The sequence below is a fragment of the Phocoena phocoena genome, chromosome X, assembly GCF_963924675.1.
Source record: "Phocoena phocoena chromosome X, mPhoPho1.1, whole genome shotgun sequence".
NCBI classification, from domain to species: domain Eukaryota; kingdom Metazoa; phylum Chordata; class Mammalia; order Artiodactyla; family Phocoenidae; genus Phocoena; species Phocoena phocoena.
In genome coordinates, this window is record NC_089240.1 from 11,846,645 (window position 1) to 11,872,418 (window position 25,774).

General features: G+C 39.2%; 1 protein-coding gene across 2 annotated transcripts in view; it reads left to right on the forward strand.

Annotated features, from left to right (window-relative positions):
* The first annotated feature begins 4,432 nt into the window (after positions 1 to 4,432).
* Positions 4,433 to 25,774, forward strand: part of MOSPD2 (motile sperm domain containing 2) — a 68,269-nt gene continuing 46,927 nt past the window's right edge. Inside the window, exons 1-5 of one of the 2 annotated variants that reach the window (XM_065900668.1) lie at positions 4,433 to 4,556; positions 4,716 to 4,785; positions 19,086 to 19,241; positions 21,101 to 21,187; positions 22,619 to 22,773. In XM_065900668.1, coding sequence (XP_065756740.1) covers positions 4,548 to 4,556; positions 4,716 to 4,785; positions 19,086 to 19,241; positions 21,101 to 21,187; positions 22,619 to 22,773 — 477 coding nt within the window. In that variant the 5' untranslated portion in view covers positions 4,433 to 4,547. The remainder of the gene's footprint in view (positions 4,557 to 4,715; positions 4,786 to 19,085; positions 19,242 to 21,100; positions 21,188 to 22,618; positions 22,774 to 25,774) is intronic. The other variant, XM_065900669.1, reaches the window with a different exon arrangement.

Sequence of the window (25,774 nt, forward strand, 5' to 3'; positions counted from 1 at the left end):
CATCAGTAAAGAAGATACATAGGGTAACCAAAGGTGTGGCTTTTAATTATGAAACTACATTTTACTTGAAAGGAAATACACATATTGGTTATATTACATCAAAATGTATGACTACTAATTTATTTCAAATTTCCCACAGACATCTCAGACCTCTTAGAAGACTTCTAAGAAAGTTTCCTTTTTTAGCACTAAATGATATATTCTTTTTTAGCATTATATATTATAAATATAAATTATATATTCTGAGGTAAAGATCTAAAAACACTCATTGTCTTTTACTACCTACTCACTTCAAAAGGTGTTCAGATTTCTTAATACTAAAAACAACCAAAAATACCTTCTGTCCAGGAAAGGATTTTGTTATTTTAATATTAAATGTCACAACTAATGTGTCATCAACACAATGCTCTTGTTCACCAACACCCAAGTGTGACAGGAGTAAGGAGGATCACTAAGTAAAAGGTCACAGAACCATCCCCTTCAAAAATCTTTGGAGTATGTATTGTTGCACCTTCATAAAGAAATGAGTTAGGAAAATCAGGCCCCTTACATTCTATTGTTTTAATGCTATCACCAAGTTCCTTAACTTAGAAACTTCTTTCTTCCAATTCTCTGATCCAACTGCCACTATGATGATTCAGGCTTTCATCTCTCATTTAGGTTGCGATAAAAGCCCTTTAATCAGTCTTCCTTAATCTAGTCTCTCTCCCCTGCAATATATCCATTCATTTATCCTACCTCAGTTATTGTTCTAAAACACAAACTTGACTGGGTAACTGTCCCCTAATTTAAAAGCTTTGCACGCACTTACCGCCACTCCTCCGCATCCCCCAGATCTACGATCTATGATCCCTAAACTACTACCTGGAAAGACAGATGCGAAACAGTATACTGAACGTATGAATGACATAGAGATAAAAGGGTGCAAGCCACTGCTAAATTATAATCCTATTATCCTATTATAATCCTAACCCAACATGCTTTTAGCATGAGCTCTAGGCAAAAAGCAAACTTCTCATGGACTTAGACTCAAATAGATTTAAAAAACATAACTGTTACATAAAAGGTCATTATTTTTTTACTTTTAAATACTACTGCAAAAACATGCACATTTTTAAGGTAAGTTATTCTAAATGGACCATCTTCAGGGTTAAAAATTAGAAACTATAATATATTTATAAAGATAAATTTTTTCCTCAAACTTTCTGTTATCTCAAGGCTTACTGAATTCACATATCTGTGAATACCTGTTTTACTTTATACTATGCAACATCTTTTTTAAAAGTAAAAGTTCTGAGTATATGTACATAAGACAAACCTTTAAGGCTATGGAATAAGTGGTAATGTTCTTTTTTCAGATAGAAATAATCTGGAAACAAACCCAGGTTCAATTTAGAGGTTCTTAAACCAATATAAACAAGCCTTGATTAATCAAATCAGGACACCAGGCTTAGTATTCCAGCCTATTAGTCACTTGACTTTTTACTTGGTACTCTTATAACAGTGGCTGCAGAATAAAACAGGTAACTCAAACCAGTTAAGTTTTACCTCCTGTTTCAGCTCTGGAGGAGGGTGGCGGAGGGAAGGAGGGAGGGGAGATTTGGATGCAGATTATTTGTAAAATACTAGGTAGTTAATTTGAGCTTTCCTGTTCTGTATTACCACACATCAAAGTTGACTGTATATATTTCACATACAAAATGGCAACAGATGTGTGAGTATACTAGAAAAACAATACATGCTAACCTAAATATAGTAGATGGGCAACGAATTATCACCCTTCTCTCCCAGCCTCCCACCAAATAAACAATGCTCCCGTTCAATGCTAATAATAACATTTGGCATTACAAATTTCAGAACTCTTAAATAAACTACAAGTCTGGTTCAGGAAGATCCTAAAAGACACTATATTATCTGCAGGTGAAAGCTATAAAATTCTTAAGAAACCAGTCGATAGATTGCGACCAATGGAAAGTGTCTTTGGAATTCTACCCTTGGAAAAAAGATAGAATTAAGACTCCCAACTAAAAACTTCACCTAATAATATTAAACATAAACTTATGAGCATAATACCCATAGATATCATTTTTCCAACATATAGGACATTGTTTACCTAAGTAAATTAACTTGGCTACAGAATGGGTCCACTGTTAAAACTTTTTCTACCTATATACCTAGGTCATTTGTTGGGGCTTGCCCAGAATCAGTCTCCCCTTTCCCTTGCCCAACAACACTTAGTGTACCTGAAATGTAGATGAATGTGGGGAGATGGTGGTCCACTAAGAGAATCAGGAAAGATTAAATTAAAGGTTCTTGATACCATACTAAGGAATTCTAGCTTTCTCTAAGCAGTGATAAATCACTGAAAGATTTCAAAAATAGAAATCACAGGGGCTTCCCTGGTGGCGCAGTGGTTGGGAGTCCGCCTGCCGATGCAGGGGACACGGGTTCTTGCCCCGGTCCAGGGGGATCCCACATGCCGTAGAGTGGCTGGGCCCGTGAGCCATGGCCGCTGAGCCTGCGCGTCTGGAGCCTGTGCTCCGCAACGGGAGAGGCCACAACCGTGAGAGGCCCGCGTACCGCAAAAAAAAAAAAAAAAAAAAAAAGAAATCACAGGATTGTACTTCTGAATAATAAAGATCCTGGTGACAGTGTTGAAGATGGGGGAGTGAATTGAGATGGGAGGAGGAGCCATCAGTTAGGAAATCATTACAAGTACTTAATTAAAGGGAGACTTTGGGAGGCAATTTGGCAGTAAACAGAAATGCATATACCCAGCAATTTCATTTCTAGATATGAACCCAGAGAAATAATCCTACATAATAATGCACAAAGACATTGCTCTAGAATGTTCACTTTGCCGTTATTTGCAATTTTTTTTTGAAAAGCAAGAACTTCAATGACCACCAATAGGGGAATGAATACAGATGGAATATCATACTACAGTTAAAAGGAATGAATTAGATGTGTATCCTTGGGGCTAGACTTCAAAAGTCAAATGAAAAAAATTAAGTTGAAGAAAAATGTATACTGTAGTACATTATGTATCAAAATCAAAACACATAAAACAGCATGATATATTTTGTTTACCTGCAATGGCTGTATTCCCTGACTGCTCTCTCTATGCCAGGCACTGTTCTAAGCACTTCGGACTAATTCATTCCTCATGACGTCCTTATGCTGTAGGCAGTATTATCCCATTCTACAGATGGAGAAACTGAGGCATGGAGTTTAAGGCCTACAGATAGGAAGTGATAGAGCCAGGATTCAAACCTAGGCAGCCTGGTCCAAAGCAAAAAAAGCAAAGGTGCAAAGATTCATGCCAAATCCCAATGACTACTGATTTTGGAGAAGAGGAATATCTGAGTAGGGGAGTGGAGCTAGAGAGAGGCTTTAGCCATAACTGAAATACTATTTCAAGAGCGTATTCAAATACTTTTTAAACAATGTTCATTTTTCCCCCATTAAAAAAAAGTGAACATATAAACAAAGTTTGGGGCAAAAGAGTGTCCATCGTGGCTGACTATGGCTGGTGGGAATATGGGGACCGTTCTTACAACTTCTTGGTAGTCTTCTGTTGCGAAAACCAAAAATGTCTCCAGACATGGTCAAATGTCCCCCGGGGGGGCAAAATTGCCCCGGCTGAGCACTACCTTAATTAATAAACCGTAAGACACTTTACATCTTTTAACTCTATATACCTGTTTTAAAGATGTCAAAGATATATTCCCTGTTAAGTATTTCACCCTCCAAGTGAGAAAGATGCTGCAGAGGTGAAGAAAGTGTCAAGCGAAATAATCCCCGAATAGAGTAACCACTTGGAATAATCTAGTTATCCTTCCAGAGAAGTGTGGGCACAGGCCCCGGGTAGCCCACTTCCTTCGCGCTCTTCCGCAATAAAGGGACTAGGGGAGCAAAACCCTGCGCCGCCGCCACCCCCTCGGCGAAGGCTGGGTCAGGGAACACGCCGCCGGCCCTACCTCAGCGTGTGAGGCTCCAGCACACCGTAGCCGCCACGTCCCCAACGTCGCAAAACCGCTCAGCGCCAGGAGGCTCCAAACCTCCCGCCCGCGCGCTGCATCTTGGGAGGCCCAGGCCGGAGGCTGCGTCCAGCGCAAAGAAGGCGGAGCCTGCCTAGCGGCCAGAACCGGGTTGCCAAGGGAGGCTGAGGAGGCGAGGCCTCCGGGGAATGTTGTGAAAGCGAAGAGCAGGAGGAGCTAGCCAGGGCTGAGCTTGAAGAGGGAAGCGCCCGCTATCCGCCGGTTGGCGGGGGCGGGTCCGCAGTGCAGGAGACGTCGGGGGGCGGGGCCCGAACAAGAAGTGAATGGGAAGCCAGGTTGAGGGCCTGGTCCCGCCTCCATTCCCAGGCGGCCGCACCGGATTGGGCGGCGCGGCGGCGCTGCTGCCCGCCTTCCGTTGTCACGCGACCGCCTCCACCTCCCGCCCTTCCCTCTTTACCTCCGGGCCGGCTTGCCCTGTGATGAGATAGTCGGACCGCAGTCGTGGAAGTGGCGACGGCAACTGCAATCACGTCCACGACCGCGACCATGGCCGAGGTGAGGAGCCGACCGCACCGCTGCCGAACCCCTCCAACTCGGACCCCGAAGCCGCCTCTAAGCCTCGGGGGCCGTGCGCCCAGGTGCAGGTGGGCTGGGCAGCGGGGAAGTGGGATGGAGCGCGTAATGTCTAAGCGTCCCTTCGTGTCTCCCTTATAGTATCAAGCCCAGAATAAAGCCAAGCTCATCTCTGACGTCCGACGGAGGTTCGAAGCTGAGTATGTGACAGGTGGGTACCGCAATCTCGGTGTTGAGGCAGGTGTGAAATGAGCGTCCCCAACTTTGCTGGGGTGTTTGCGGGAGTCATTAGGGACCATTTCTCACGGGGTTAGGGACCGTGCCCTCCACGTTTCCCAGGTTTTACTCTGCGTAATATGGCAAGGACACTGCTCCAATTGGGCAAGTGATGCGTCCATTGATTCCTAAAGGGTTAATGTAAGTTGGAAGTGTTTTGAGCGTCTCGAGTTTATGGAACTTGCAGGACACTTGTCAGGCCCTCAGCTCAGGTGACACTGTACCTCTAATGACCTTTCACGAGCAACAGTCGAGAAAATGAACCTGGAAACAGCTGTAATACTACTCACGTGTGCTTAATTGGGGATCTGAATTCCTCGGCCATTTTGCCTAATTGTACTTCCTACAACCCAGCAGGCTCCCCACGAAGTAGGCCCTCTCTCGTGCTGGAGCAAGTTCTTATCTTTTCATCCCACACTGTACATAGCAAAGTACCTGTGAGTCCAGAATTGATTTATTGGGTGAACGTTCTGTGTCCAGATGTCACAGATAACTTGAGTTGTCCAGTATTTAACTGATGATTTAATCTTTGTACAGTAATTTTCAGAAGCCTGTAGGATAACGTATTATAAATATGGAATAAATAGTCTAATCCAAACCCTGCCACTTACTAGCTTGCTTGTCTTCTCTGAGCCCCTGATTCCATAAGTGTGAAATGTGAATAATTAGGTTAGGAGAATTAAATGAAAAGGCATATATCAAACTGTGTAGCATGGGGTTAGCATATAGTAGGCTCTCAATATTTTTCCTCAGTAGTCTTTTTGGTTACGTGAAAGGAGTTCAGCTTCTACATCTTGATTTTAGTGCTGAGCGGAGGTTCCCTACAGCTTTAGACTGCCCTAGATGGTATGTCAGTTAATGACCTAGAACAAATAAAGAAATAGTTCGGAATAACCTAGTCAGTAAATCTTTTCATCCCTCCCTGTCAGTTTTCTTCACATTGCAAACTTTGTACCAGAGAGTTGCAAAAGCACTTGATTCACTTGTAGCCCAGAGATCTCATTGCTAATAAGATAGCTGGTTCCAGTAAAGAGAGAATTCTAAAATTGCTTTCTGTGTAAATGTAACTCTTAGAGCTACATGGTTTATAACATTGTAAGAAGTAACCCAGAACTTGACCTAATGAGCTAGTTCTCCCAAATGGTCATTTACTTAGGCCCGAGGGAGGAAGCAGGATATAGTCATGGAATTTAGCGATAGATAAGATCTTGAAGGTCATCTTGGTCCAACCTTCTCATTTTTACAGTGAAGAAAGTGAGCTCTAGAGAGATGAAGTGATTTGCTCAAACGCCCTAGTGTTAGTAGCTAGGCCGGGGCTGGTGCTCGGGTCTTCTGAATTCACTCTAGTGATCTTGTGGCAGCACCATCATGTCTAATTAGATCATGGCACTCCCCAGCTTGAAACCCTTCAGTACCTTTCTGCTGTGTTTAGCATAGACCCCAATTCTTTATGGTGGCCTACACTGTGAGGCCATGTATGCACGAGCTGGATGAGCTCCATCCTCATCTTTTACTACTCCTCTTGCTTAGTACAGATTTCACCACTGCCCACAGTAAGAAACGTATTATACGTTGTAACTTAGTACACACGCACACACATAACTGAAGCAAAAGTTCACTAAAGAATACTTATGCTGAAAACCTATGACTCCCTGATACAATGACCCATAAAATTGACACCTCAACCTACAAATGTGACCCACAGTTTGAATAACATGACCAGCCACACTGCTGCTTTTACACACTCCAGATGGACTGAGTCTGTTTCCATCTCGGGACCTTTCCAGTTCTCTCTGCCTGGAAGGAAGGCTCTTTATAGGGAGTGAGCATGGCTACGTTCTTCTTTTCTTTTCCATCTTGGTTTACATGTATACGAGAGACCTTTGCCAATTATTAAGTAGCCTCCCTGTCTTGTCTCCTTTAGGGCTCTTACCATAACCTGTAATTTCCTGTTCATTTGTTTCCTTATTGTTCATTTCCTTCAGTAGAATGTCTGTGGGTCTGGGGCAGCCTTTGGGCCTTGAGGGCAGGGTCTGACTCGCCTCTGTATACTTATCACAGCTCTGAATACATAGTCATTGATTGAATACAGCAATGCTTAAATACATACATATGAAGATGAGTCCAAGTCTATATTAAGAGCTGTCCTGACCGTCTCCCCTCCCCCACCAAAATCTGGCAAAGAGCAGCCCTCACAAATGTCTCCTAAAGACCAGTGTTATTTCAAATTAAAGCACTGTCTGGCATTAAGTATAGGGAGGTTTTTGTCACACCTGGGGATGTGTGAATGTACGTGGGTGAGTTATCTGCATAGACGTTGCAAATATTAATTAATTTAAAGACTTGCGTTGGAAAGGAAAATAAAAGTTCTTTAAAGACTTTATCCCCTTAAAGTTTCAGTTGTTTCCTGAAATACAGCACTGGGTAAAGGTAGAGTAGGAAAGTGGTGAAAAGGGTTTTTTGATTTGCCTGTGCTCTCCCTTTCAAGTTTACTTTTTAGAAGTTAGGTGTTGAGAACATCCACTCTCCTCCTTCCTCTCTTTCATTTTCCCCTTTCTCTTATTGTTAACAATATTTTGTTTCAGAAGAGGCTTAAGGCAGGCTTAAGCAAACGTGATGTTTTTCCTAAAGGAAAATATTATTTGCAAGTATGTTACCTTACACACTGGCTGTACTCCAACACCTCCTTGGGGGGTAGGTTCTCGGGAATTCTGAGCATGTTTTTGTTTCCACAGAAATTAAGTTACCAATTATGGATAGATTTGTAGCTGCAAAAAGAATGAAATCTAAGTCCATAATTGTTGTAGCAATACTACTGTTTCTGTCCTCATTGTTTCTGTAAGAAATTTCATGCTGAGTCTCGAATGAGAAACATTTTCCCTTCTATCTTCCTCCTTCTTGTGGCCAAGGAAAGAGACTAATCCCTTGTGACATAATGTATTCAGTTCCTCACATACTATGTGCTTAATTCTGGGAAACAGTGTGTCAATATTAGAGAAAGCGCCAAAGAAGGATAGAGCCCCTTCCTGAACGACTACAATCTAGTAGAGTCATCAAAACAGAGCTCTATCAAGAGGAATGAGTGCTAAAATCATTTCTGTAGGAGTCAAAGAGCAGGAAAAAAATCACATCTAATGGGGGTGACTGGGTTAGCACCGAGTTAGGAAAAATTTCTTAGAAAAGGTGGTGTTTCTCAAGAACTTTGGAAGATGCTAGAATTCGGCTAGGTAGAGATTGTGATCCAGGTGGCTCAAATAGTCCAAGCTGAGATGCTTAAGTGAAAAGGCGTGGGGCTTGTTCGGGAAGCCATAGGAAGTCTGCTTTGATGAGCCTTAAGGAGGGTAAGCATACCTGCCTAAAAACAGTGGGAATATAGCGTAGAGAGCCTTGGCCACCAAAGCGATGCAGCTGTACTTTATTGAGTTTGAAGAGCAACTGAGAGGTTTGTGGGTTTTGTAATTTTAGGTTTGTTTTCTGACTCTATAAGTATATGAATTCATTTAAATAAATTTGGGTGATACCAGAAACAGTCTGGAGAATCTCCCATAAGCTTATCATCCAGAGATAGCTCTTCTAACAGTGGGTGCATTTTTTTTCTGGCCTTTTTTTCTATACATTAAAAAAATAGTTAAAAGGTCATTCTGTATGTAGTTTTTCTGTGTTGCATTTTTTTATTGACATGATCTTATTTCCCCATATTACGAAGTAAGCCACGTTTTACATTACCACTTAATATTCAGTTCTATAAATAAAAGAGAATTTTCTTATCTTTTATCTGAAGTAGTCCCTTTTGGACATTTAGATTCTTTCCAGTTTTTTGTTAATACGATATTTTGCGCAGTAGTTCAGATTTTTTCCTTAAGAGTCATGTGTAGAAGTAGAATTGTTGGTTTGAAGAGTGTGAATATTTTAAGATACTTCATATGTATGCTTAATTCTCCTCCATACAAGTTGTACCACGATTCATTCCCACCAGCAGATATGAAAGTGTTAGTCTCACCACAGCTTTAGGATCATTTCTTAACTCATGCTTCTTTGTTTGCATTTGATTACTAATGAGAATAAACTTCTTTTCATATGTTTACATCCATTTGTAGTTAAAAAATTTTTTTTCTTTAGTATGGGTTTTAAAATTGGTTTGGGCTTTTCTTGTTTATGTCACTTGGACTTTTTTCCTTTCTTGTATGTATTCAAACTTATCCATTCCTTTGTGGTTTCTCCCATTGCTGTTAAGTTTAATAATTGTCTCTCATCCAATAACTTTTTCTAGTCCTTTTGTTTTGTCTTGGCCTCTTATTTTTAACTTTGAAATATCTTTTATGTACAAAACGTATAAAACATGAATGAAATAAACACCCATGTACTCACTATTCAACAAAAGAAAAAGAACTTTGTGGGTATCCTCAACCCGGCCATTCACAGGGCAGCTGCTTATCCTACATTTGCCGTTACTCATTCTCTTGCTTTTCATTAGGTTTACCACCTGTGACGTATTCCTCACCAGTACTCTATTAAGTTTACCTCTTTTGAACTTGAAATATCAATAAAAGCTGAATATTCTTTTTCCATGACTTGCTTCTGTTGCTGAAGAGTCATTCATACTATAATTGATTCCTTTTTATAGCTGTGTTGTTGCTCACAGAATGAAAATACCAGTTGATGGATTTGGGGTTCTTTCTAGATTTTACTATTATGTACAATGCTGCTTTAAACATTCTTAGATATACCTGGGGCCTAGACTTTCTCTAGGGCAGCGGTTGTCAAAGTTGGTCTAGGAATTAGAGTTCCTTGAGCCCATTTCGAGGGGCTTGAGACTCCAAAACTGTTTGCATAATAACACTGAGACATCATTTTCCTTTTTCACTGGCATTCTCTCACAAGCATACAGTGGCGTTTCCCAGAGGTTACATGGCACGTGATATTGCTCTGACAGATGATAGAATGTGTGCTCGTGTGTCCTTATATTTGTTTTCTGTTATAATACCTAATATAGTAACTACCAGTAAATATAACCCATATAAACAAACAAACTCTTTAGAACCCTCACTTATTTTTAAGAGTGTAAAAGGGGTCTGGAGACCAAGAAGTTTGAGAACTGCTGCTCTAGTTTGTAGCCAACAGTGAAATGGGTGGGTAGTAGAATAAGTACACGGTCCACATTACTAGATAATGCCAAACTAGTTTCCAAACTGATTGCTTCTGTTTTCATTTTAACCAGCACTTTTTGAGTGTCCTTATTTTTCTGCATCCTGAAATCTGGCATTGTTAGTGTTTTTTTAAATTTTTGCCCATCTGATGGGTGTGTTGGGATATCTCATTGTGGTTTTAATTTGCATTTCTTTAAGTACCAGTGAGTTTGAGCATCTCTTCATATCTTTATGGGCCATTTGGTTTCTGCTTATGAAAATCACTTCTTCAGGCTCTTCTTGGCCCTTTGTTCGTCCATATAAATTTTAGAATCAGTTTATCATGTTTTTGCAAAAAAAAACCCCAAAACAAAACAAAACCTCTTTTGGGATTTTGAGTGGAATCATGTGAAATCAGAAGATCAGTTTTGGGGGACTTGACATCATCTTGGTGAAATTTTCTAAGAACCTGGTATACCTAACTGCTGAACTCTTCCTTCTTGAAAGATTTATAATTTCCTCCATAAAGGTTAACCCATTTTTGTTCAGTTAATTTCCAGATACTTTATATGTTTTATTTTTATGGTGGTTTAGACAGTATCTCTTCAGAATTTATTTTCTAAATGATTGTTGCTGGTTTATAGAAAGTACATTTGACTTTTTTACATTAATATTGGACTCAACCTTACTAACTCTTATTAATTTCAATAATTTATCTCTAGATAAGTTGTATTTCTATGTAGACAATAATATCACCTGGAAATAATGATAGTTTTCTTTCTAACTTTGCAATTTTTAGAGCTTTAAGTGCTTCTGTTTTATACTCACTGGAACATTTAGAACATTGTTGAATTGAAGCATTGTTAAAAGCCTACTTGTCTTATTCCCGGTCTTAGAGAGATACCCCCGAACACGATCTCTGTAGATATCTTTTATCAAAATGAAGAAGTTTCCTCTGTTCCTGCTTTGCTAGTCTTAGGGTTTTGTTTGTTGTTTTGTTCCCATCACAGTTGCGGGTTGAATTTTACTAAATGCATTTTCTTCATCTATTGAACACATTGTATCGAATGAAATGTTCACTTGGTTTTTCGCTTTTAATCTGTTAATATGGTGGCTTATATTAATCAGGTTTTTAAAATATATTGCTGTAGTCGGTTAGCTGATATTTTGTTTGGGCGTTTTACATCTGTGTTGAAAAATTGGCCTGCAAAAAATTTCTTTTCTTGCACTTTTCTTGTGTGACTTTGACATTAAAATTATGCAACCTTCATAAAATGAGTTAGCAGTGTTTCCTCTTTTCTACTCCCTAACAGGTATGGTCATTGTGGAGTTCTAACCTGGTTTCCCATAAATCACCCCTCCTCCAATTGATTATTGTTGTTTTATATATTAGTGGTTGCTTATATACCATGTATTTGCCAATATCTTTATCTATCATTCCTTAAGTTTCATATCTTTTATCTGGTATCATTATTGCTTCATCTTAAGTATAACCTTGAGATTTTCCCTTGGTGAGGTCTTGGTGGTAAACTTAATTTTGAAAATGTCTTTATTTTCTCTGTTTTCTTTAAATTGTGCAGTTAACCTTGCAGGATGCCTTCGTCTTATTAGGCTGAGGGAGACAAAGTAGTTAGAGAAGTAGAAGAAGTAGGAAATGTTAGTATCATAGATGATCTCTGAGAGGAGAATTTCAAGGACAGGAAGATCAGCAGTGAATAGAAGGAAGCTCTGTACGTAAAGGTACATAAAAACGGGATTGTTCTTATCAACTGCCCTCTGGAAAGGAAGGGTGTAAGGAAAATGGCATTTAAAGTGGAATTAGTATAGCAGATTGACTTTGTTATAAAGCAGAAACTAACACACCATAGTAAAGCAATTATATTCCAATAAAAATGTTAGAAAACACAAAGTAGAACTACACTCCTGGACATTTTACGTAAACTCTCTGGATTATGAACCATCAGGGATCAGCTCAGGCTTTATTCATCTTTGCGTCTGCAGTTCCTAGCTCTCTTGAGCTAACATATGGTGGGTGATAATAAATTAGTCCTCATAAGTAATGAATTATGTATTATCCCCAAGAGAGGAAGCCTTTAGAAGATAGGTAGGTAGACAGACAGATAGACACACACACACACACAAGCACTTGGATTTCCTTAAATTCTACTCCAACATTCTCCAGGTCAACCTTTTAAAGTTGTCATGATCACAAGAAGAGGAAAAGATGGGTTAAGAGTTTATCAAGTTTTGTCCTTAATACATGTCTAAACCTATCAAGCCTTTGATAATAGAGAGTATAATATGATGTTGTAACTTTATGTGGGTACAATATATATTTGTGCTCTTGGAACTTTTGCAAACATTCACCACATATTAAGTCATAAAGGAAGTCTCAGAAATTCCAAAGCAGCTAGATCATACAGACCATATTCTCACCCCATTAAGCAACTAAATGAGAGGTAAGGTACTTAAAAAGAAATCAAATGTTAGGAAACTAAAATAACACCTCTAAATAACCCATGGGTTAACAACTTTCCTGCAACGTGTGTAATTCTTACTTCTGCTAAATAACTCGTAGGGTAAAGAGGATATCACAATGGAAATTACAAAATACTTAAAAGCTGAGCAAGAGAATACCTGTGGTCTCACTTTCATTTATTAGAAAACAAGGCCCAATAAAAATCAGGTAAAGATTCAATTCAAGGAGCTAAAAAAATGCACACGAGTAAATTAGAGAAAGTAGAGGAAAAAAGAGCAGATATTCATGGTATAGGAAAGAACGATAGTAGGTATAATAAACCTAAGTTGGCCTTTTGAAAGAACTAGTAAAATAAACAACCCTCGCATGACTGATTAAGAAGATAGCGAGAAGGCAAACACATACACTAGGAACAAAAAGCAGATAGAATTATAGATGTGGTAGAGATTTTAAAAATCATAAGAATTCAATGACCAGCTTTATCACAGTAAGTTAGAAAACTTAGATTAAGTGGAAAACTTTCTGGAGAAAAGAAAAATCATCTAAAATTGTCTCAATGAGAAGTAGAAAACCTAAATACATCAATGACTATTAAAGAAATTGAATTGGTAGTCACAGACCTCTACCACTCTTCCCACCCCACCATCACAAAGGCACACACATACTCGTAAGGCCCAAGGTCTTTTGTTAGCCCCAGGAATGCAAAGATAATTCATAATCAGAAAATGCAGCAGAGGAATTTACCACGTTAACAAAATGCTTCTCAGTGAAATTTTTGAACAGGCACAGTTCACAACCAAAACTATAAAAAGGTACACATTGCGAAGTCTCTTACATCTCTTGTGCCTCTTCACTCCCTCTTCCTCTTCCTTCTTTAGCTAGCCATATTTGTTTTCTGTTTCTTTTTTCTGTATTTGTTTAAGCAAATACAAACATTTGCAGTAACCAGATTAAATGAGGGAAAATGTTTATTTCAGTAAAGACAGAAACCACACTGGCTATAATTCACCTTTATGAAAAACGAACAAATCTTTTACCAAACGATAAACTTTCTTAGCTCTGAAGTGTGCCTTCTAAAATTCTACAGCAAAGGTCATGGTTAATTGTGAACCTTCAAAATGATTCCCAGAGTGTCAGGAAAAAGACAGTGATCTACAATATTATTTCTGTAATTCTACTGGATATAAAATAAGCTCGTTATCAACATGGCAAGGAATATAAGAGGCATAACGTTTGCCAGTCTTGTCAGTATTGGCTCATGGTAGCAACACAAAAATCTCGACTGCTTAATAATCTGATAGAAGAAATATACAACTTTTTCTCTTTTATGGAGAAAATTATAAAGTATGATTAAAGAACATTGAAAACAATAGATCAAAAGGGAGATAAGTCATCCAAGGTAAGTCATCTCGTACATATCCAGCATATGAATTCAGCTCTTCAAGGATAGGAGCTGAAGCACAAAGCACCTCCCCTCTCTACAGCAGACCAGAGGTCGGCTCAGTCCTGTTGTCATTGTTGTTTTTTAACAGCCCTTGAGCTAAGAATATTTTTTGTATTTTTAAAGTGTTGCTAAAAAAAAAAAAAAAGAGGAAGGATCGGCAGCAGAGGCCATATGTGGCTTCAAAGTCTAAGATACTTAGATGTTTACCATCTGGCCCTTTACCGAACAATTTTGCCTACCCCTGTAATAGGCCCGTAGTTCTCAAAGTGTGGTCCTTGGGGCGGCAGCAGCATCCTGTAGGCATTTGCTGTAAGTACAGATTCTGGGATCCCACCCATGAATTAGACACTCTAGAGGTGGGGCCCAGTTATCCCCGTTTTAACAAGCCTTCCTGCTGACTCTGAGAGGTGCTAAAGTCTGAGAAACGCCGCTCTAGGCCAATGGCTTAATCCCATCGTAGATGATCACCTGCCTCTCAGTCTCTCACCAGCTAGCTTCACAGGAAAGAGAAGATTCAGGGTAGGTTGTGGCCAACCAGCAGAGGATGCCCTAAAGGGAATATTCCGTTATTTCAGCCTGATCACTCCCATTGTTGACATTTACATGGTCCAGCCAATAGAAGTGGTCCATCCAGTACAAATGCTCTTCCAGGGTCCCACCAGGACTTTAAGTGGATCAGTGCTCAGAGTCCTTGGAGAAATAACAGATGCTAAGAGGTTCTAAACTACTGTTGATGTTTGATAGTTGTATATTTGCTGCATCTGAACGGTATGACACCCTAATAACTTTTCTGGTTTTCATTATCAGAATACTTTTGTATTTTTTCAACATTTCTATATGAATTCTAGGTACATTTATAATATCTATAATATACTTTCAAGATTTTCTCAACCAATAGGTCAGTTAGAATTTAATATTCTGTTCATAGGGAGAATTCTACCTTATGTTAATAAAAATTCATTGGCATTGTGTTTAAAATTTTCAAAGTGCCCTTGATCTTCATTAGACTGTGGATAGATAGGCAGACCTTATCTCCATTGTACAGAGAAGAAAATCAAGCCCAGAGTGACTTGCTCAGTCTCCCTGTACATAGTTAGTAGCAGGGGGCTTCTGATTTCATCACTGTGCCTGGTATCCTGAATCAGGCTATGAATTTTTTTCACACTTGTTAACCTTAAACCACAGTTTCTGGCTGGTTGGTAATTTCACCAGCCAACAAATGCACGAGGGAAGAAGAAAAGTTAATAATGGAATTCTCTGTTTCATGAGTAAGCACTGTAGTCTGTTTATCCTGCCGCACTTAAAATTGTGTATGTGAGGGAGAGTGTGAAGGAGGTGGGCATGCACACGCAGGGAAGAGAGGAGGAAACAAAAAGCTGAGAGGTCATCTTTACCCTGGAACATTTAGTCCTGTCTAACCCAGAGGTGAATTACCATTGCCATTTATTTAGTTCTTTCTCTGCAAAATTAGGAACTTTCCACTTTGTTTGGTGGGGATACACTGTATAAATATAAGACCAATTTACAGAGCAAAATTGATGGAAGAAGAAATAAATAGTAGAAAGAGACAGTGAACTATATGGGTGTGGTGATGGTTCACTGAGGTTTCTTAACAGAGGAGTGGCCAAAAATGAGCTTTGAGCTATTTTGAACAAATGTAAGGATGAGGCTTAAAAGTCCGCCACTTGAGATTAATGTTGGTTTGTGATGAAGTTTTCACTGGTCCTCAGCAAGATGAAAGTAATAAGGACAAGGTATTATGAGAGTATACACATATATATCTGTGTATAAGGCAAATCTCTTCCTCATCGCTGTGCTTTAATCACTGAAAGGTAAAGTCTTTCAAAGTGATGTGTCCTAGGTGGTGGGGAGGGGTGTGTGCACATGTGTGTTTCGATATCTTCAGATACCTTTTGAGTGTACATGTTCAGCTTCTTCCTGTAACATCTGGATGTACTGAAGGACTGGTTTTCAGAAAACTCCCTGACACTTGAGGGTTCTGTGGAGGGGGAAACATTTTCCTTTTACCCTTCTAGGTTCTTTGACTGGCCTAATAATTAAATTGATATAAGACAGATGAACCAGAGAAAAACACAAGTTTAACATGTGTATCCCTTGTATACGTGGGAGAGACCCAGGAGGACTGAGTAACTCTCTGAAGTGGCCCAAGCCACCACCTTCAATACCATCTCCAGCTAAAGACAGAAGATGCTAGGGTGGGGAGTCAGTTATGAGAGGTGACCAAGAAAAGCTCAGTGAACAAGGGGATGGTTGTGCAGATCTATGTCCTGGCCTTTCCCATTGATAAGAGTTTCTGGAGATTTCCAATCCTTCTCCTCTTCCTGTCACAGAGAGGGAGGCACTTACAAATGGAGACTTCCTTTATACGTGTAAATGTTTCTTATAAAAGGGTGACTTGTACTCACTTTAAATTTCTATATGTGCTGTTTGTTAAAAATATCAGCCTAAAATAATCAGTATGCCAAAGAGGTATGTTTTGGGCTGTGTAGTTTGCTTCCCCTCAGTTCAGTTGTCTGGGAGCTGTGTTTGAAAGCGGCAAATGGTGTTGTCATAAGCAGTTATTATTACACTTGGCCTTGTGGTCCCAGGCCAAGTTTTCCTTACCTTGAATGCTCAGTTTTCTCCCTGTTTCTCCCTGTGTGTCCTTCTGTCTCTCGCTCTCCTCCCCTCAGCCCTCTTCTCTGTCCTCTTCTGCCCCTACTTTTCTCCAGCCTCTCTCCCTCCACTCCTACATGACCTCCTCCCCAGTCCTCTCTTGCTCTGTCTTTTCTAGCTGTTTCCATCTCTACCTGTCTCTAGGGGTAAATGTTTAACAAGAGGTGTCTCATATGTAAGCACATGTCCTATTAATAACAATAATTAATCATTTTAACCTAAATGGAGATTTCTAATTTCGAAGATCTGTATCCCTAAAAGCTATCCAAGAGCAATAAGCTTTACATTTCTTGGTAATGGGCACTGTCTTGTTTATGGTATCCGTAGTGGTAATATCAGCAGTGGTAGGAGTATTGATAATAACAACAATAATGTTTGATTCTTCTTCTTATGGCTAATATTTTTTGAGTTTTTACCACTTGCCACATGTTGTCCTGGGGAAGTGGTAGTCTGCGGACCCTTGGAGATGCCCAGGACTCTTCAGGAGCCCATGAGGTCAAAGCTGTTTCCACAGTGATGCTAAGAAGCTTTTTTCCCTTTTTCGTTTGCTCTGATTACGCAGAAGCAATAGTGGGCAAAACTGCTGCCTCCTTGGCCCGAATCAAGGCACTTGGCCATTATAGTCTCTTCATTGTCAGCGCTCGCAGTTAAAACTTTTTTTTTTAAGTCAATTTTATTTTAGAAAGCCCCTGATGAAGCAGTAAATTTTATTAAATCTTGACCCTTGAGTACATGGGCTTTAAATGTTCTGGGTAACAAAATCAGGAAGTACACATTAAATAGTTATGCGTATTTGAGTTGCTAGCTAAATTAGTCACATTTTTCAAGGACCACCATTTTTATTTGAAAGAACAACTGTTAAGTAAACTATGGTTATTCACACTGGGGTATTTGGGAGAAATTTTCTTGAAGTCAGACAGTAATTTCAAGGAAAACACTATATTGGTCCAGTAGAGAGTGCTGTCCAGTGGCCAAACTGGATGATCTGACTTTAGGGGCAGGTGCTCCCAGGGTCCTTTTTGCTGCTAAACAGTATATAAATTCTTTTATACCTCAACTCATGTTTATAAATCATAATTAAAGAAAAGTTGTCCTTTGAATACTGATGAACTTTTGAATAGACAGAACTAAAATACCATTTTCCAAGGTTAACTTACAACAGAACCACTCATTGTAAAGATTAGAAAAATAGAGCCCAGATATTGAAAGCCATATCCAAGGTAACACTCTACAAATACATGATTTATGGCCTCATCTTACATTTTATAGTGCTTGAAACTTTCAAGTACTTTCATGTATACATTTTTCTCTGATCCTCACACAACCCTGTGAGTATCTAAAACAGTTAAAGATAAGGAAGTTGGGACTCGAAGATGATTCCACGGATGCTCTTTATATTTCCCCACCCTTTCAGCTGTTATCACTGAGGGCCTGAAATAACTCAGAACTACTGGAGAGGAGAGAGAATCTATACAATTTGGCAACTAACTAGGGGGAAAAAAAAAAGAGATGAAGGAGCCGGGCAATTTTCTGAAGTTTCTTCTTTGGGTCCCTGGGAGGGTACCATTGACAGAGAAAATAAAAAATAGAGAAGGAATAGATTCAATCAACAAATGTTTCCTGAAGGCCTTTTCATTGGCACTATGTAATCTGCTTTGGGGGCTTCTTAGGATGTATATAGACTGTGCTGTTACGATCTGTATATGGGAAGATATGGCATAAACACGAGTAACTCTGATTCAAGGGTGCTAAGTGAGTAGTTTAGGTCCTGTAGCTATTCACAGGAGGGAAGGAATTACTTCTAGGCCCAGGGAAAATTTTTATGGAAGAGGAAGCATTTGAAAGGAGTCTTGCAGAATGGTAGAATTTGGATGTGCAAAGGTGGTTGTGAGGAGACAAGGAAAATTCAGTTACAGAAAAATAGAGCAGGGTGTGGAAGGAGGATATAGAGGTATGTAGAGGTTGGTGAGAACACAGCATGTGTGTAGGTGGATAATGAGAAATTATTGGCAACAATTATTCCAGTGAATTAAGGGAAATGTTGACTGCTACATACATAGTTTTCCATTTTGTATTTAGTTCATTTTCAAAAAAGACACTTGGCAAACATGTCTTTTTAAGTACAACCTAGTTCTTTCTTGATACATAAAAGTTCATTTTTCATTGTCTAGGGTGAGTATTTTAAGTTCACATAACATAATCGATCTTCCTAGATGTTGGTTTATGGTTTTAGAGGGTTATGCAAAATATTTTACTATGGTCTTATTTTTTAACTCTGTGGTGGCTTGTCTTAAAATAAAGCTGCAATTTTTAGATAACTTTATTCTAGTCATACTTGGAAATTCCATCAATCCTTTAAATTGCATTTTCATCTGAACTGCATCCCTGTGTCTATCTTCAAGTAGCTTAGCTTTATCTTCCAGGTCTTTCTTCTCCTTTGGTATTAGTGTTGGTTATCATTCACTGCTGAATTTATCTGACTTGGATATTTATTACTGTTTTTCCCCTAGATAAGTCAGATAAGTATGATCCACGTGATGTTGAAAGACTACAACAAGATGATAACTGGGTTGAAAGTTACTTATGTTGGAGGCATAATGTTGTAGATGAAACACTGAAGATGCTTGATGAGAGTTTTCAGTGGAGGAAAGAAATGTCTGTCAATGGTAAGCTGTTCGGGCTTCCCTGGTGGCGCAGTGGTTGAGAGTCCGCCTGCCGATGCAGGGGACGCGGGTTCGTGCCCCGGTCCGGGAAGATCCCGCGTGCCGCGGAGTGGCTGGGCCCGTGAGCCATGGCCGCTGAGCCTGCTTGTCTGGAGCCTGTGCTCCGCAACGGGAGAGGCCGTGGCAGTGAGAGGCCCGCGTACCGCAAAAAAAAAAAAAAAAAAAAAAAAAAAAAATGGTAAGCTGTTCAGTTTAACCTTGACTGTGTACTATATCCCCTGCATAAATGTTACTATTTTACACTTATAGCATATTTGCAAATATTCTTGGCAGTCATCAGAAATATCAGAATATAATGTTTTATAAAGACACAGTAACATTTGAAAGGAACATCTTATGAATAAATCTTAAAATAGGATTATTCATAAGGAAATCAGATCACCAAGGAGCAGAATCACAGATTCTTCACTGACAGCAGAGTCTTCTATTCTGTGTCTATTTGGTTTAGAACGATTAAAATATCAAGACAGCATCTTCGCTACTAGGCCTAGAAATAAGGGGATACTCTTTGCCTGTTTTTCTCAGTTGTTGCCTGGTGTCTGTCTCTATTCCCAGAGTTCCTTGTGCTAATAGGTGCTCCATGTGGAATTACTATACGAATGGGAGTCCCCAAAAAGCAGGCTTATCCCCAAGGATGCCTATAGCAGCCTCCTCTTAACTTCTTGATTTCAAGGCCCAATTCTAGATTGCAATTCCCCACCTCCCCCAAAAAGGAGTTTTAAATCTTAGAGGGGATTTTATAATAGTGTTCAAGTACATGGAGAACTCTTTTCAGGAAAGGTTACCCGTTATCTCTCTCCTCCTAAAAAATTTAACAGGAAGAAACTGGCACAACTACTAGTTTCGATGAGGTATAAAGGATTTCCTGACCTTGAGGATTATAAGCTCTGGAGTGACTGAGTCTGGAGACTTAATACAAAATAGTCAGCAAATAAATCCAGAGCAGATACTCTCCGCAGTCATCCTACTTGGAGAAGGAATCTATCAGAAGGAGAGTATTTAAAAAATAATTTGATTGGAGATATAAAAACTGTAGGTAATTTCAACAGTGAAGCATTTATTAGTCAAGCAAAGAAATGTAAACCTGATGTTTCTAAATCATTTAAGTACAGAATAAACCTTTAAACTCAAGAATAGTTTTCTCTTACATAGAATTGCTAGTTTCTAGTGGCAGACAGCAGAGAGATGATGAAAGGTGGCTGGGGAAAGATAAATCTTTGAGAGTTCTCGGAGAAGTACTGATGAATGACACAGAAGCCTTGACATTTGCTGCCTTGCTGTGTTGGTTCTCGGCCTCACTAGAGAGTGGACCTCCTGCTGAAGGATCTAGCATTTTCTTGAAGTATTTCCCACCTGCCCCAAGATTATAAATGTATTAGACTCTACTGGTTATCAAACTTTGATTTCTTATACCACTTCTGAGGCTATAATGTGGACATTTACTGCCATGTTCTTTTGAAATTGTCCAATCGTGATAATATTTGTTTGCAAGTCATTAGGTGAAATACAACTAGAACATGGAGATGTGTCCACATCATAATGGCTGATATGTAAGAGGAAATGGATTTTTTCCATTTCTGTCATCTGTGTCTTTATGTAGTTTTTTTTCTACTTAGTAAGAAACAACCATTTTTTATCGTCAGAGGTTCTTTCCAGATGTTTGCATAAGCTTTTTCTTTTTTTAGTAAGTTTATCTTTTTTTATGTCAGAGCTACTATATTAACAGTAACCTTTATGTTGTAAGTTTTGTTTTTAAAAGGCGTCTAAGTTACAATTACTCATCAAACTTTATCGCTTTTTAGACCTGACTGAAGCCTCCATTCCCAGGTGGTTACTGGAAATTGGTGGTATTTATCTCCACGGTTATGACAAAGAAGGCAACAAGTTGTGTAAGTATAATGTATGTACAGGCTTTTCAGGATTTTGAGATGTAGCCATCCATCTCAACTGAATTAATAATAGGCAGAGCTTTCTACGTATGTACCACACGTCAGGTTTCCTACAATAGGGATTGTTAGGGCCAGCTGGACCAAGCGTCAGATACTTAGTAGTTGAATGTACCGTTTGCATTATAATAAAGTAGGCGGTAAAGGCAAATGCCACATCCCATCACACAGCCACAAGGATGTAACTCAGAGTCATTATCTTCTTTCTAATTTACTGATGTTAAAATTCAACCCAGTATCTTTATGGAAAATCTTTTTGATGGTCACTAAGGGTGGCTAAATGGGCCAAGCCGAATTTTGGGCAGAGGGGATAGAGGCATAACTTGGTTTGTACCAATGCTGGGACTCAGCAGGAGTGTCAGAGCCCCATCCTGAGCAGATGTCCTGCCAAGGCAGTTTGCCGCACGGTCGTGCCTGCCTTGCGCACCCTGTGTGTGGCCCACGGTCAGCTCCTGTTGTAACCGTGCTCTCGTAGCGTTTTCCTCCCATTGCTGGCTCCCCCTCAATCTTCCTTTCCCATTCCTTATTCCACCTGTATCTCACATGTGCTTCCCAGGCTCTGTTCCCTTCTTGGCCTCTTTTCCTTTCCAGCTGATGCAGTCTCCTTGGGTGATCTCAAGTACGTTGGCACCTTCAGCTGCCTTCTCCCCAACAGCGGTGACCCCAGGCTGTCCCCAGGCCACATGCATGTACACATCCAGCTGCCCACCGGATTGATGGTTGGCCGCCTTCAGTACAACACACAGCTGAACCATATGCGTCCCACCGCCCGCCCTCCCTGTACTCCCAGCTCGGGCCCACAGCCGTCGGCTCTTCCTCTGACAGAGCTTCACTTTAGCCCCTCCTCCAATTTCAGTAGCACTTCCTCAGTTCACTCCCAACCCCTACCCCCTTAGCATTTCATGCAGATTTCTTCAAGCCCCGCCTGTCTCTCTGTTCAGCTGCTCCTCTCACCACTCGTCACATCTTGTCCTAGCTGCCACCACTCTGAATGGTTGCCAGGCTCCGTCCCCACACACGACACCCGCTCATGCTGCCATCGTGCTTCCGTCTGGGCTTTTCCTCTGGACGGAACATTTTTCTAGTGCTCTGTTTTTTGTTAAGCACAGTGTAGAGTACTTTTCGGTTATTACCAAGTATTGTTTTTTCCCTTACTTACTAAGGGGGGAAGTGTATTTTCTAAGGGGGGAAATAGTTTACCTTTCTGCTACTCTTTAAGGTTCCCTAGTATATACTATTTTGAAGAGATGTTTTTAATCTGAGAAACAAAATAAAGACAAATGTTAAGGGAAAGGAATGATATAATATATGCACAAATAATATTATAATGCCATAAGTATTTTTTCTTATTTTTATCTTATGACCTGCTTAAAGTCTGGATCAGGGTGAAGTATCATATAAAAGACCAGAAGACCATATTGGACAAAAAGAAGCTTATTGCGTTCTGGTTGGAACGGTATGCTAAGAGAGAAAATGGGAAACCTGTAACAGTGATGTTTGACCTGTCAGAGACTGGAATAAATAGCATAGTAAGCATTTTTCATTAATTCTTAAATCATTGTTTATCATGACATCCTCCCTCTCTCCTGTCCTCCCTGCCACTACCCCCTTGACCAAGTAGTCCTGTAAAACAGAGCTAACCAAGTCATGTTTGGGATTTATTTCCAACCCCTGCATTGTGAGTGAAGTCAAACGTGGAATAGGATTTGCAAAAAATTAAATGTGCTTCAGTATTTGGCATTGAAACTGTAGATTTCCTAGAAATGTTTCTTGTCCGATACACAGGATATGGAAGGAAGACGTCGAGGCTGGCAGGGTAATGAGTAGGTGTGGTAACAGTGAACTTTTCTATCAGAGCTAATAATGCCCTATACAGCACCTCCCCGTGCCTGGCGCAGAGTAATGCACTCAGGAAATGTGGAGTACAGTAATGTATGCTCTCCAGCGTACCATTACCCGCATGCCATGTTTTGCAGTGGCAAGATGTTCACCTGCATTTTTGCACATCCAGCACTTTGTGATTTTGTTGAGGTTTTTTGTTTGCTCGTTTAGGTTCGCTTTCTGTTTGATTTGGTTAGCTTTGGAAACCAGTTTTCTTCAGGTGATTTTGCCAAGCTTAAAAAATAAATAAAACCTACCGGTCTTTAATTTGGGCCCTTGTGACCTTAGTGCCAACTACAAACCCTTCAGCAGCGATGGGGATTTGTTGGCGCATTTATTAGAGCTGTTGTCTCTAACACTCAAAGCTGGGCTAATTCTGGTAGCAGTGAAGTGGTGTTCGGAGACATGCCTGGGGCAGCGTTGAAATCTTTTTCAAAATCCAGTTGGCAAAGTATGTTAATATTCCCTGAAGTGTTCGTATTCATACTCTTTGGCTGGTAACTAACATCTAGAAATCTATTCTAAAGAAATAAACCTGAGTATAGAAAAAGTGTACATCAAAATTTTTTCAGAGTGTCATTTAAAATGGTGAAAAAGTAGAAAAAATGTAAATGTCAATACAGTGAAGTGAATTATGGTGTATCTAATTGATGGAGTATGTGTAGCTATGTAAAATGGTGTTTGTAAAGAATTTGTAGTAATATTGGAAAATAGCTTTTTTTTTTTTTAAGAGAAAAGGGCGACAGGGTTATATCCTAGTGATACATAGCCCCCAAAAGGGAAGCCTTAGACATTAAACAAACAAAAAACAGGCTAGAGTTTTTTTAGGCAGTGGGACTACAAGTTTTTTTTCATCTTTCTTTGTCTCTAAGAGTCATTTGCCCTGGGTTATTTTTTCAATCTAGTTTCCATGTCAATGAGTTCTAGATTACAGAGTAAACCATTTTATACCCAAAATCTAAATCAAAATGCCTAGATAAATAAATATTGCATAATAATAAATTATGATTCTATTATCCTTTATGTATGATAGTTTTCTATTTATTAACCCAGAATCATAAAAAATAAATGTTAATGTTTTTTATTGACAAATACAGGGGCGAGGAATTGAGCTGATTATTTTTCAAGCTACTTATATACTGTTTCATTATCTTTAATTTATAAAGTTTATTTGCATTACTAAGTAGTTAAATCATTAATGTTTTCAAATACTAGAATCTTACTGAATTATGTTTATACATGACCCTCGTAATTCAGAAAAGATTTAAGTCAACCTTTAAAGATGTATACATAATTGCAAGTCAAAATTTAAATTATTTACTAGAGTTAGGCCACTAATTTGGCTTTAAGCTTGCCTGAAAGAAATGGAATCATTTAAAATTACTCAGTGAACACAACATCATAAAGCAATTATACTCCAGTAAAGATAAGACAAATAAAATAACTCAGTGGACATACTTTAAAACCAGCATTTTAGGGAAGTTTATCTACTGCTGATACTTGAACCAGAAGAAAAGTCTTTCTTTTTTTTTTTTCAAGTTTTATTCTTTAATTAAAAAAATTTTTTTTTGATTGATTGATTTTTTGGCTGCACGCATGTGGAATCTTAGTTCCCCTACCAGGGATCAAACCCGCACTTCCTGCATTGGAAGCGTGGAGTCTTAACCTCTGAACAGCCAGGGAAGTCCAGAAAAGTCTTTCATGGGTCTTCAAAGGGAAGACATTTTACATGATAATGAATAGCATCCTTGAAAACATCCTCACAGAATGCAGAGCAGTGGGTTTCATGGAGCTTCTTTATGTAGTACCCACTAATACATGTACACCAGTGGCATCCTATCAAATCGGCTTGAATTAGCAGTAATTTGGGATTTTATAAGCAAGGTTATTCAATTAAAGATGAAAAGAATATTGGACAGAGACTTTTGGGGCAAAGTCTGGAAGCCACAGATCATATGCTAGGTAACCAAATCTTTACATAACTAGTTATTTTGAGATACCTTCTTTGACTCTTCAAATTATTCAACTCTGTGCACAGTGGATATAATGATTAGTTATAAAGGTATTATTATATGCTAGGATTTATCCCATAATAAATATGTAATATAGTTATGGATGCTTATTTTCAGTTTATTAGCGTTAAAGATGCTACAACTCACATGCTAGGAATAACTTTATAGACTCAGATCTCTAGGGCAGCTCACCTTTGAGTAACTGATGGATTTAAGTTTGCCTGGTTGTATCTTTCATCCTACAGTCCTTATAAGATGGCTGATTAGTAAGTCAGCCTGTCGCTAGTGGAAACACACGGAATGAAATGATCCATGTGAATAGTAACCCTAATAATCTAGTTTCATGTTGCTGTGTTCAGTGCAGTAGAACCAATAGTCAGCCTAGAAATTGAAGTCAATGAACAACATTTAAATATAAACGAAAAAACTCTAATTCTTATTCTAGACTCCTACACAAGAGGAAAGAAGCTAGAAGTGAAGTAGATACAGCAGGCCAATATGATCAGATTAACTGTTGTATAAAAGATTAATAAAATATATTTTATTGACTATTATGAGGTATAGAAATTAGGTTTAAAAAACAAACATATCAGAATTAACATGCATATATATTGTCATTCCAAGTAGTCAGGTTGAA